Source organism: Synchiropus splendidus, chromosome 13, assembly GCF_027744825.2.
Source record: "Synchiropus splendidus isolate RoL2022-P1 chromosome 13, RoL_Sspl_1.0, whole genome shotgun sequence".
NCBI classification, from domain to species: Eukaryota; Metazoa; Chordata; class Actinopteri; order Syngnathiformes; family Callionymidae; genus Synchiropus; species Synchiropus splendidus.
In genome coordinates this window covers 17,327,072-17,340,653 of record NC_071346.1, presented here as the reverse complement: position 1 = coordinate 17,340,653, position 13,582 = coordinate 17,327,072, and the positions used below count along the sequence as shown (strand labels likewise).

The 13,582-nt window shown below is 43.0% G+C and overlaps 1 protein-coding gene across 1 annotated transcript; it reads left to right on the top strand.

Annotated features, from left to right (window-relative positions):
- The first annotated feature begins 323 nt into the window (after nucleotides 1-323).
- On the top strand, nucleotides 324-8,681 carry xkr4 (XK related 4). Its single transcript, XM_053884231.1, has 4 exons — nucleotides 324-1,327; nucleotides 4,778-4,977; nucleotides 5,545-5,899; nucleotides 6,857-8,681. The coding sequence occupies exons 1-4, from the start codon at nucleotides 636-638 to the stop codon at nucleotides 7,455-7,457; spliced, it is 1,848 nt and encodes a 615-aa protein (XP_053740206.1). The 5' UTR covers nucleotides 324-635; the 3' UTR covers nucleotides 7,458-8,681.
- The last annotated feature ends 4,901 nt before the right edge of the window (nucleotides 8,682-13,582 follow it).

Here is a 13,582-nt window from a genome sequence, read left to right as displayed (position 1 = left end):
CAAATCAGTTGCCTGTAGCATTTTTTTTCCCTTCAAGTACTCAAGTATTATTGTGCTCCTCTCCTTTCCCTTTTTCTTCTTCTGTTGGACGCCAACCTTCCAAACATTTCTGGACACAAAGTGATCAATAATGGAGACACAAGAACTCTGGGTGCGGTATGTCCATAATTAAGGAGCCAACCATATTTTACAGGGTGTTCATAAAGTCATCGACGACTTCAGGGCGATATTCGTGGCTGGGAAATGTGAAGATCAGTCCTGACTTGCTGTGGCCAGTCTCGCCGCGAGGAAGAGACGGAGAAAGCGCGGCGTCAGACCGCGGATTTCCTGGTTCTGTCCGTGGTGCTGGAATAGAGAGCGGGGGGAGGAGGAGGAGGGTATGGGGGTGATGTCATTGACTGCCTTCCTTCTAACCGAATTCATTCACCACTAAATGGTTCCGCTGCTGCTGGATGTGACTCCGACTGGCGCAGATTCGGTCCGGGACTGGGCTCAGGTGGTAGCAGGTGGAGTATTATGAACTGGCGAATGTGGGAAGCAGTAGGTTCTGTCCAGAGAGGAGGAGCAGCGAGACACACGCACAGAAGGGAGTTGACGGTGGGTGAAGGAGAAGAGGAGGCACCATCGAGGATCTTATGATGGCGGCCAAGTCGGACGGGGTCCTTACGATGAAGAGCGATGTGGCCTTCACCCCCCTGCAGAACTCGGAGTACCCGGGCTCGGTGCAGGGACTCGACACCAGCGGCCGAAGCCACCCTGCCGGCCCAGGAGACGCGGACTTCGCCAACGGGGAGTCGCACTGCTGCGGCGCAGGGGGTTCCACCTCGACCTGCCTCCGGTTGGGTCTCGCCCCGCAGAGCTACTCGGTGTGGGACTGCTTGTGGATCGTAGCGGCCGTGCTGGTGTATGTAGCTGACGTGGGGACGGACGTGTGGCTGTCTGTGGACTACTATCTCCACCGAAAGTACTGGTGGTTCGGCCTGACCCTATTCTTCGTTGTGCTCGGTTCCTTTTCGGTACAGCTGTTCAGCTTTCGATGGTTCGTACACGACTTCGGCACGGACGAAGGGCCTCCGGCTGCCGACTTTCCCAACACGGACGGAAATAAGCTGCTCAGTGGTTCGGCCTCGCACGGCGATATTGCCGCCTCGGAGCATCCGGCTACACCTCAGAGGCAAGCGTCGACCACCAGCAAGAACACGACCACCAACAGCACCGGCAGCACCGTCATGGGCGGAAGGGTCCGCAGCCGCTCGGCCCATTACACCTTCTGCGTATGGTTCGGTCAGTCCTTGATACACATCCTCCAGTTGGGCCAGATATGGAGGTAGGGTGTGTGTGTGTGTGAGGGAGAGAGCGTGCATAGAAACATGACATGTGCGTGCGCGTGTGTCAGAGACGGAGTGTTGAGTGAGCGCTTGTGTTTGTCTGTGTGTTGGGGTGGGGGCCTGTGAGGACATTGGTTTCACTGGTCATAACAAGGTTAACCCTGAAGACCTCAAAATAACTGGCTCATAATAATAAGGTTTAAGTTTGGTTCAGAGTGTTGGTTAAGGTCAGCCATTCGTTTTAGTGGGTTAGATGTAGGGTGAGAGGCTGGGGAAAGCATGGAAGTCCACCTCCAAAGACAACCTCCAAATGTCCTAACAAGGATGTAAAACGTATCTGTCTGTGTTTGGGAGTGTGTATGTGTGTGCTCATTTATCATCCATGAAGTTTAAATGAATGATTGGTAGATGATGTATCATGACACAGTATTTCATGAAACCTCATGAACCCATCCCTAGTTTAAATATATTAAACAAAAAGAAAAATTTAATCAAACCAGAAGTCACCAAGTTGCTCTCACCTAGGTTTAAATGTGTGTGTTTTTTTTATTAGCAAGATGCATTCCAGATACTTAAAATGTAATTTTATAGTATTTAGAGTACAGTGGTACTTCAGTTTTCAAACGTCCCGGACTTCGAACAAAAATTTCGAGATTTTTTTGCTTCGGATTTGGAACGAAAATCCAGAACTCGAACACCCCCCCCAAAAAAGCCGGAAAAACATAATGTGCTCGGACCGATCAGCTGCAGACATGCCCCGTTAGCTCCATTTACTGACTGTTTTTTCTTCATATTGAGGTGTAAACCCTTTCCTGTCTCCGCACTGGACCGTGGTAGAGTGTCACAGGGGAGGTGCTCGCTCTCCACACCTCCGAGGCTGGAGCGCTCACTCCAGGGTTTGATGTCCTGTTGTCGGCTGGAGCTGGGACAGGGATGAGGCGAGTCTTGGACAGAGCGTTACTTGGTTTATTACTTTGTCACAGCCAAACTGCACAGAAGCGCACATTCAGAGCTGGACACACACCGGGCACCTCTTCACTTCTGGAGAGACGTCACTCACTCAGCAACCCCTCCCACATGCAGCGGCCACACACATAGAGGAACAGCGCACCTGCAGCAGACACTCTACATTCACTCCTACAAAAGCCTGTTTTAAGGCTTGGAACGCATTATTTCTTCTTCTATTAATTGTAATGGGAAAAATTGATTCAGATTTCGAACAAATTGCTTCTCGAATGGCCGTCTGGAACGGATTGTGGTCGAGAACCGGGGTACCACTGTATTGGAATGACATGCTCTTCTAATGGCAGGATTACACTTAAACTTTAGGAGACCCACCCTCTTTAGAAACATTTGTTGGACGTGGCACAGCGCACAGTCATCATGTCATATCTCTCTTTAAATGCTGTTGAATGTTGTCATTGGTGGTGACGTGATATAATAGCCTCCAGACTGAACACACACAGACCTGGGTCTCTTTTATTGATCTTCCTCCAATGACCGCGGTACACATGTTGCCCCACATATTATTTCAAACAAAATCTTTTCATCTGATTCTGGCATCAACAATTCAAATGTTAACCTTGGCAATTAGCAATAAAAAAGTATATCATGATGGCTCCTTGTTGATCCCTTTTCCTCATGCTCCATCATTGTGCTGTCCCAGAGTGAGATATTGAATTTGTTTTTTTTTGTCCAAGCTAGAATGTCATCTTGGTCGACATGAAGACTCTCTCTCTCTCTGTGTGTGTGTGTGTGTGTGTGCTTGTGTGAATACTTTATCTATTCCAAGGACCAATTCTTGGCAAAGCACCTCCTTGTGAGGACAATTTGCTTAGTTATGACCTGTTGACCGGTCCAAAAAGGTTAAGCCTCAACTTGAGGATGGACACTAGGCTAGACTAGGCTAACTACCCTATTATAGTTGGGTTTAAGTTTGGTCAAGTGTCATGGTTCGCCATGTGTTTTGGATGGTTAGGTTTAGGGTGAGAGGCTGGGGAAAGAATTATGGCAATGAGCGGAGCCCACAAATAGAAAAGTGTGTGTGTGTGGTGTGAGTGTGTTAGAGATCCTCTGGTGTGTCTGTGCATGTGTGTTTAGTTGAAGAAAGGTCATGAATGTGATTCATTGTCACTCGTGAGTCCCAGGCGGTAAACATTTTGACTATATACAATTAGTTCAACAAAAATGGTTGTATAGTTCTAAAGGACATCGCCGGGATCAACTGTGTACTTTTCAAGAAATTATGTCACGTCAATTTTGTCATATGTATTACCAAATAATGGCCTGTTGTTAATGATTGTGGATTAAAAATGTATCATTTAAGCACCTTAGGAGGTTAAATACATATATTACTGCGAATGCGTAACCTTGTCAACATTAAGGGTGAATTAAGAATGCTCATAACTTCAACTCTGACTGAGAAACATTCAGAAACAACAGACACATAAGGTGATTATTTCTCCCAGCATCTCTGTGAGAGAAGGGCACAGGTGGTGAAAAGCAACTGTGGCTGCCTGGCCTCCACAACCTTGCCCTCTCGGCTGTCATGACATTAGGATGGCAGCCGTGGTGTTGACGTCAAATCTAGTTCGAGTGATTCTGGATCTGATGCATTACTCAGTGGAGTGGGCGATAACCTATCACATACTGAAAAAATTGAAAAATGCTTATGTAGCTTGCAGCATTGGACTTGCATGTTACTCAGTGTTTACCACATGTTGGCTACTGAGACTATGATGGCATGGAGTGGTTTCCACTGCCGCTGCGTGTGAGAGCCGACACCAAAACAGAGTAGTGTGGGGAGTCTGGGAGACTTTAGTTTCTGATCATAGCTTAAACATATTATTAATATAAGAAAAATGTAGTCAAAAATCTTGACTTCATGTCACAACAACGGCAACAGATGTCGATCTTAATAGTAATATTTACACAACTTATCCGCCATGTACTTCGCTGAATGCATCTCGGAGCATTCACTGCCCTGGGCACGGCCACAATTTAACCCCAAAACGAAACAGGCAGAACACAGTCTGTGAGGTAATGAACAGTGCTTTGTCCTCCCTCTTCTCATTTCGATTATATTTTAAGTTTAAGAATATCCATGAGCAAAATAAATGCTGCATCAGATACCAATACATTTTGGCAGAATTGATTAACTTCTTTTTTCATGAGAAATTAAGAATGAAGTTGGCAAGGAGGCACTTGCAGGGAAAAAGGGATGGTGTGAAGAGCAAATGAGGCTTCATGAAACTGTCCTCATTGTCAGTAGGTGGTGCTTTCAGTTTAAAATGCATGTAATGTGTCATTGAAATTGCTGTTCAAATCCATTTCATCTAGTGGCTGAAAATGTCTCAGCCTTATGAGCCCATCACACCTATTGGGGTGTCTCTGAGCACACGCCTGTGTCTAACATCACCAGTTCTTAATAAGGTATTTTTCCCCTGTAGATATCTTCACACTATCTACCTTGGCATTCGAAGTCGGCAGAGGGGTGAGATGGAGCGTTGGCGGTATTACTGGAGGATGGTCTATGAGTTTGCTGATGTGAGCATGTTGCATCTGCTGGCCACCTTCTTGGAGAGTGCTCCCCAACTGGTGTTGCAACTTTGCATCATCATTCAGACACATGAACTCCAGGCTGTGCAAGGTAAGGTTTTGTCTCTCTTCTGTGCTGACGAATATATCTCTGTATGACTGATGACGTGGGCATTGTCACTGAACAACACACAGTTAATGTAATAAAAGTTCGCTCGTGTGGAGAGGAGAGACAGGAAAGATGTTGGCCAAAGATAGGTGTGACCAGGGAGGAAGCACGCCTAGTTTAACCACTTGAAACAGCTGGCCAGCAGCCAGAATGAGGACCGGTGAGGATTATATGATGGTAGTGAGTGGTAGAAGTTTGGTTCCTGACCGTCTGGATTGAGAAAGATGGACTAATGTTGTGGCTCAAGCCATTTCAAAGAGAGGGGGTTGGGCTATACTTTTGTAACATTTGAAGGTTGTTCTATAAATGGTTTCCGCATCGTCGTAGCTTGTACAAGTTGACGCCATGTTTTGTGGTCAATGTAAAAGCTTCTTTATTATTTGAATTTATTAAATATAATATTAGTATACAGTAAGAATGTGTATGTAGTATGTATGCAGTATCATAGAAAGGCTGGGTTTTATTTAAATGAACGAACGAATACACTGATTTCTGATGCTTCATCTACAGGCATGACTGCAGCAGCCTCACTGGTCTCTCTGGCCTGGGCTCTTGCTTCTTACCAGAAAGCTCTGCGAGAGTCTCGCGATGACAAAAAGTCCATCAGCTACCTGGCCGTCATCATCCAGTTCTGCTGGCACTTCTTCACCATCGCTGCCAGGGTCATCACATTTGCACTGTTTGCATCTGTGTTTCAACTCTACTTTGGAATCTTCATCGTTCTACACTGGTGCTTCATGACCTTCTGGATTGTGCACTGTGAGACGGACTTCTGCATCAGCAAGTGGGAGGAGATTGTGTTTGACATGGTGGTGGGCATCATTTATATTTTTTCCTGGTTTAATGTCAAGGAGGGACCAACACGGTGAGTCAATGCAAAGCAGACACTGAATGGGTTTTGAGTGAGCTAACAAAGCTTCAATTTAATACCCCTCCATTGTTACTAATCCACATGTGTTATTTTACTTCCTTCCTTAAAAATAATTGGTTTCTATTGGACCAGCCACTGTGAGTCAGAGTTATGGCGGGAAGACACCTAAAATACAGAAATAATTTGGAGAATCTCTAATAGATGAGTTAAATGCAGGGATCTCAATATTGTTATTAAGTAAATGGTGAGAGATGGGGAGTTACACAAGAAAAACACAAGAAGGGACTTGCCGTTGCTCCAACACTGATAATGGTATTTGTTCAAATGTGCTTTTACCTTACACATGGAATTTTAGCCATTTGAGATTAATTAAAGATGAAGTTCTTTTTTTTATGCTGTGACATGAATGGTGTTGCCGGAGTCATGATGTTATGTAGGTGTACAGAAATTTTAACACCGCAACTAAGTGTGGTGGCGGTCTAAGTCTTTTAACTTTAATGCATTTTACTAGTGATGGGTACATGAGGTTTCATGACACAGACTTTTAGAGGCCACCAGATGGCACTGTCTATTGTAAAATGTTTGGACTCGAACAACTTATGGATGAAATCTCATTTCATTTCGAAACCAAGAGCGCCATCTAGTGGCGTGTGAAAATGTTGTTCATCAACCCTGCTATACTGTTTCATGATACCTCATCTACCCAGCACTACATTTTAACATTTAACGAAATTACCCCCTTTAGTGTCTATTCAATCCAAATTGAATAGATTGGAATCAAACGTATATAGGGCTCCACAGGGGGCACTTTCCTGTATATATATATATATATATATATATATATATATATATATATATATATATATAAAGGAAGATTTTCTGTGCCACTAATGTTTTTAGGGAACTGTAGACGTACAAATGATATGTCTGACTCTGTACTATGTCTTCCAGATGTCGGCTCATCATCTATTACCTGGTGATCCTGTTTGAGAATTCTGCGCTCAGTACATTGTGGTATCTCTACCGGAAAACCGAAAGCACGGACGCCTTTGCAGTGCCGGCTCTCTGTGTCATATTTAGCAGTTTTCTCACTGGAGTGGTTTTCTTGCTGATGTACTATGCTTTTTTCCATCCAAATGGGACTCGCTTTGGACATTCCCCTAGTGGCCAGGGTCTCAGCCTGGATCCTACCGCTCAGTTCTCCACACTGCCTTCTGATGGCGGAACCAACTCGCTTCGCTCTCACCGGGGAGGCACGGCGACCATTGAGCGGGAAACAGCAAAGTATTCCGAGCGGGATAGCTGCATGCCAGTGTTTCAGGTCCGACCTACAGTGCCGTCCACACCATCATCACGAGCTCCACGACTGGAAGAAACTGTTGTCAAAATCGACCTGTGTAGAAATCGCTATCCAGCCTGGGAGCGGCATGTCCTTGACCGCAGTATACGGAAGGCCATTCTGGCCATAGACTCCTCGCTGACCCCGCCAAGGCTGCAATATAAAGATGACGCACTGGTGCAGGAAAGGTTAGAGTATGAAACAACGCTATAATTGCCTAGAAACTCTAGAGCACATGGAATGGAGAGGTGTAATGGCAGCACAAACTCTGGCAATAAGAGATCAGAAGATCCACTCTCAAGTCACATCCCTCAATGAGCATTGTGAGCTAACCCTAACACGTGTGAGAGTGATGCACATTCTGACCATGATCATATTGCTGAACTGAGCACACTCATCGGGAATGCCTTGAGTCCCACAGGTCATTTGTCATTTCACTCAAAGGGGCCCTATTCAGGGGTTTAAATGGTCTTGGATCCATGAAGGTAAAAATAATGCACAGCACAAATCTGCCTTCCTATCATCATTGAACAGCACCAACTCCCCTCCATTAGACATTCTCTGTCTTTGACCCTGCAGAGTCTGCGAACAGTTGGGCAAGAGGTTGAGCCCCCTGCCTAGCAAACACCAATGAGCGACCCAGTTGCTGCTGACCGTTCTTTGACATTAATCCAAAGTTGTGTCATGTATTTTTCATGAGTGATTGCTGTCATTCAACTTAAAATCCACAAGAACAAACATGTGCTCTCACAAAGGAGCTTATTTTAATATCTTCAATGACATCCCAAAATGTTTCATCCATGTGGGTCGACGTCTGTCATGTGTTTGTACATTTGATAAGGTGAAGTCTCACTTTTTCTGCTCATCCTTGTTTTGTATACACACACCCACACAGATAGGTAGAAAGAAAGAGAGAGAGAGAGAGAGACAAAGAATACATACAAGTCATAAAAGCTGCAAATGTAGGATAGGGTCCCTTTAAATTCTGTTCATGAAGTGTTTCATGAAGTAAAAAGCACATACACGTGACTCATTCTGAACTGTTCCTCTGTCGTGACATCCTGTCCTGGTAGTAAAGAGACGGCATCCTCAATTTCAGTACACAGTAGGTGGCGCTCTTGGCTTTAAAGTTATGTGCAGTTTCATTGACGTTGTTGTTGTTGCCAAGTGCCGTCTAGTGGGCCCTGAAAAAGCTGCCGGGCAATTTTGTCTTGCTTGTCGCTAACATTCTTAGTGCCAAATATTGTGAGATGAATTCACAGTTCACACATAGTTTTCAATAAACTCAAAGTAACTAAATGGCAACTCAAGATTTGAGTCTGAAATGACAAACTAACCTCACTGAAGAAGCTCTCACTGAGTGATAGCATGACTGGATGGCAACGTGTGTCGACGTCAATCAATAATATATATATATATATATATATATATATATATATATATATATATATATATATATATATATATATATATATATATATATATATATATATATATATATAACCCCATTTGGCTCAGAATTTGACAGGCTCAGATCATCAGAACCATCTGTTCAGGTATTAGCATTGACAAAACTTGCAACATAAGGCTTCATCTTGCGGTCCAAATGGGTCATTGTGCTTGGTAAAGGAAATTTTAAATTATATTGTATGATATTGAGTAATAACCCCATTCTGTTCATGGAAAAGTCAGGGAATAGACAGCAGCAGGAAGAACAAACTTTCATTGGCAAGCACACGTTTTTTATTCCTGAAGTTTTTGCTCTTCTCAATGGTTTATGGTTGGAATAAATCACACCATGTCTACCCCACTGTGCATCGAAAAAAAAAAGCCCTGATGGCTGGATGTCTTATTGACATTCAAGGAAGCAGATATGTCACATGTACAATGTAACAATCAATAACATTTTAGTTTGCACTCAGTAAAGACGACAAAAGCAAAAGTTGGACGAAAAAAAAAAATACTGAATAAATAAGCTAGTTGAAAGACTCGTTTGAAACCTGTTTAGTTCTGGGTTCTCATGCTCCGAGACCAGTGGATTACATTTTTGGGCTGCCACCTAGTGGAGTTGGGGTACCACGTAACAGGCGGTACTGCTGTGACCAGTACCAACTGGCGAGAGTCGTAGAACTGTAAGGCAGAGACCCTATTCAAGGCCACATCCACAAAGTTTGGATTTTGTCTTGAAATCAGCTGCATCTATACACTGCCTCAGTCTCAGTCCAGCTGAATTCAGGATGTTACTGTAGTTCTTTGTTGTAAAATCTGCCTCCTGACTACTCGCTTTCTTGGTGAAATAACAAAAGCACAGCTGTAACTGCAACATCAAAGTAATCTATTATTGACTTCATGTCCCTGCTGGGTCAGAGACTGTGTGTTCATGAGCATTTTTTTTCTCCACATTTTAAAGAAGTACTTTGTCTTGTCCCACCTTCAACTTGACTGACCCAGTCTCGCTCAATAGTCTTGGTCCTGTCGTGGTGTTCACACAATCTCAGATCATGCGGTCTTAACTTCATCTGACTAAATCTACCGGAACTCTAACTGGAGAGCAGACACTTTCAAACATAAAATACCAATAATGTCACCAAAACATGGCAATATAATACACTCAAGTATCACCCTCAGAAAATGCATAGTTTGTGTGTATGTGTGTGTGTGCCTAGTATAGCTATAATTGTGGGGACCAGTTGTTGGAAACACACCTACGTTGGCCTCAATTTGGATTAAAATTTCAAAATAACAGGGTCATTACCATTTAATTTGATTTGGTGTAGGTCCTGGTTAAGATCAGTCATTTGCTTTGCATGGTTAGGTTTAGGAGGAGAGGCTGGGGAACGTATTATGTCAATGAAATGACCCCACAAAACACCTTCAAGTGAGGACACTTGGCTTTGTGAGGCACTTTGGCTGGACCACGCAAAGTCAGGCCTCAATTTGAGGAAGAAAACTTCATTATATTTGGGTCTCAGTCTGGTTCAGAGTCCCGGTTAAAGTTAGCTATGTGTTTTGGATGGGTCGGTTTAGGAGGAGGGGCTGGGGAAAGCATGATAGCAATGAGAAACCTCACCATGTCCCAACAAGGATAGCAATACAAACATATATGTTGTGTGTGTGTGTTCTAGTACTTCTTTCTTTGTGAGAACCTGTATGATTTTTAATCAACACTGTGAGGACATTTTTGCAAAGCGAGGACATTTTGGCCAGTCCTCACTTAGTCAAGCCTCAGTTTGAGGATTAAAACTCCAAAATAGCTCCGTTATTGGTTAAACGTGTGTGTGCGTGTGTTTTGAAGTTTGAATAGAACAGCTTTATAAGCACAACACCAGCAACATATCTCTGCATTTCCATAGTGGATTAAAAGAACACAAATTGACAAACAACAAATTCTGTGAATGATAATTCATGAAGCACAAATGCATACAAAGTCGTCTCCACTTTCTTGCGCATCAGATGTGGATTTATCATTCTGTTTTTAAAATGAGTATGCAACGTTATTTTCTGAAAAGTGTTCGATGTTCCGGGAACGTTGACCCACTCTGGTGATGGTTGAAGTAGAGAGGCTGAACCACTAAAGCAACTACAGACCCAGTAGTACCGACAAAAATATAACACTGGTGTATCATAAAATGTACATTTCAGGAAAAACATTGTTTTAAGTGATGAACTCAAACTCCATAGTGTAAAGTCTTTCTTGGTAAAGTATCCAGTCACACATTGTTTTTTATTATCTACGGACTTTTAAGTGAGCACATTTACAGGAGCGCCCTCTAGAATATGCCACGCAGTCTTTGGTAATTATGATGTGAACTAAAATATCTTTCATGAATAGTACAGCTTGAATTTGGTCATGACGTTCAGATATCGACATCAGACCACCAAATGTTTGTGATCTAGAAATGTTACGCATAAATCCGTCTGAAAACATGTCAAATATTTTCAAAAAATATTTTTACAAAGCAGAAGGACAATGTGAAAACAGGTATAAATGTATCTTTTGTTGTCATGTATATATGTGGGAAAACAACAGTTAGCCCCAACAGCGGGAAAAAAAGCAAAACAATGATGAAACATTTCCAACCAATGCCATTTTTTTTAGTGCTTGAATATGAACTGGACTAAATGTATATCTGGGGGGCTGAGGTCCTCACTTTAATGCAGCAAGAACCTGTAAATCTGTGAATAACAGTAGGATTGCCACTGACTATTATTTTGACTAGATCGTGTGGGAAAGTAAATAGATTATGATGTGTGATTTGGGGGTTTCCTTTGATGATGTTGTAAACAATTTACTTTATTCAGCCCCAGTAAAAGTAACACTTTTGGTCCTTTCACAATTTGTACAATGATTGTGTAAAGATGTCTGTTAATAGGAGTCATATATATACATATATATATAGATATCCAATATATATCTATGAAAATATTCATGTAAAAAAGGACATCCCACTCTTCTTGAAATCTAACTGTGAATGGTGCATTTAATGCCTCGGAATTCATGATAAATGGAGATAATTTTTGTGTATTTAGAAAAACAAATGTGTATGAGAAGTGATCTGTTGGTTTCATTGTGTGATTTAAGTCTGATGTGCTGAAGAGTTTAACTTTGAATTGGAAGATAAACATTTACTGATTGCAGTCAATGAAGAAAAAAATTTAACTGCTTTGTGTTTTTTTGTACATGAGGATCCGATTTTGTATTTTTTTTTTATCTACTGCAGCAGAAACAGCTAAAATTCATCTAATAAAATACACTGTGGTCATTTCAAGGGAGCAAGGCTCAGTCATTTCTTCGGATGCATCCTTCATAATCCTAAACATCTTCCACATCCTTGACCATCTGGGGCAAACAATGACTGACCCAAGCACTTTGTGATGTTGAAGATGGGGTCGCGATTCATTCATGGTGTGATTCCAACTAAAAATCAGCTGCAAAGGTCTTAGAGGTTGGTCCATAGCAAGGCTTTCAGGCCTCCACAGCATCCAGATCTCTGAATCCTCTCACTTTACCACCGTCGAGGGGTTGTTTTCCACGTGAGCCCAGATCACAGCCAGTTTCAGGCATACTACAGAGGGACCAACCCTAAGCCCACAAGTAAGGTCTCTGTGGTGGAAGTCATGCTGCAGTCTGCTTTACTTGCACCCAAGCAGTTGAGCCAGTATTTCTATCAGGTCACAGACCCTGGTTGCTCGTGTGGGTCTTGTGGTTCCCTGAGAAGAGGATTCTGACTTTTCAGTGGTATTATAGTCAAGAACGTGTCCAGAATAAAGAGACCAAGACGAAACTGAATTCAGGTTGTCTATTAGGCACATAGACACATGATGCATTGCATTTCTTACTGCCAAATAAACTACCGGTTGTAGTTTATTCTGTATTCAGTTTGGTCTCTGTCTTGGGCTCATCCCCTCTTTGGTCTTGTTCTTGGTTGCTGTATCCTCTCTGGTCTCTGCACGGTCTCGACTGCGGCACTAGTTTTCAAGACCTTTCTCATTAAAGCACTCTGACAGCTTGGTCTGTGGCTGCTCACTTGGGGTGCGCTCCCCGAGTAGCTGCCTTCTAGGCAAAGGAAGCAGCAATCTTACAAGTTTCCCAGGAATCAAGCAGGTCAGACATGGGCTGTGACTCACAATGGGTGGGGGGGAAAAAACTCGTAGAGCTGACTAACATGGGAGGGGTGGTGTGTGGTCAATGGGGTCAGTTTAGAGGGGATGCTGCACTGTCCACTACTCATGCGTGTCAACAGTGTGCTGGCGAGACATTGCGCAATCCAAGGAGCAGTTTGGGGATTTATTTTACATAGGGGATATACAGTATTTTTTTTCTCCCGTAACTTCAGACCATGGGACACATATGGGAGAAATACAGTAGTTCCATGACATGAAGTCTGGTTCAGCCTTGCTTGTTGGATGGAGAGTGTGACCATGTTAACATGACGTCATAGAAAACCACCTACCCAGTTTATATACTTTATAACAAAGTTATTCATGTGCAGAGTTTAATCTGTCAATCATGGAAACGTGGCTGAAAGGGATAGACACAGCCCTCAATTCCTTTCAATGTGATCTGCTTGCACTTCTGATGATTAAGTTTGCCCCACAACACAATGCCATCAGAACACCGTCCGCATTTTGTAAGTAAGTGACATGACTCGTCTGAATAGACATATAATTGTGTGTGTGTGTGTATATGTGGCCTTGTTTATCCTGCCTTGCGGGAACAAAACACAGTGAGGACCGTATGACTTTGTGGGGACATGTGGCTGAACCCCATGAGGTTAAGCTTCAATTTGAGGACGATGACTTTGAAATAACTGAATCATTATAATTGGGTGTAAGTT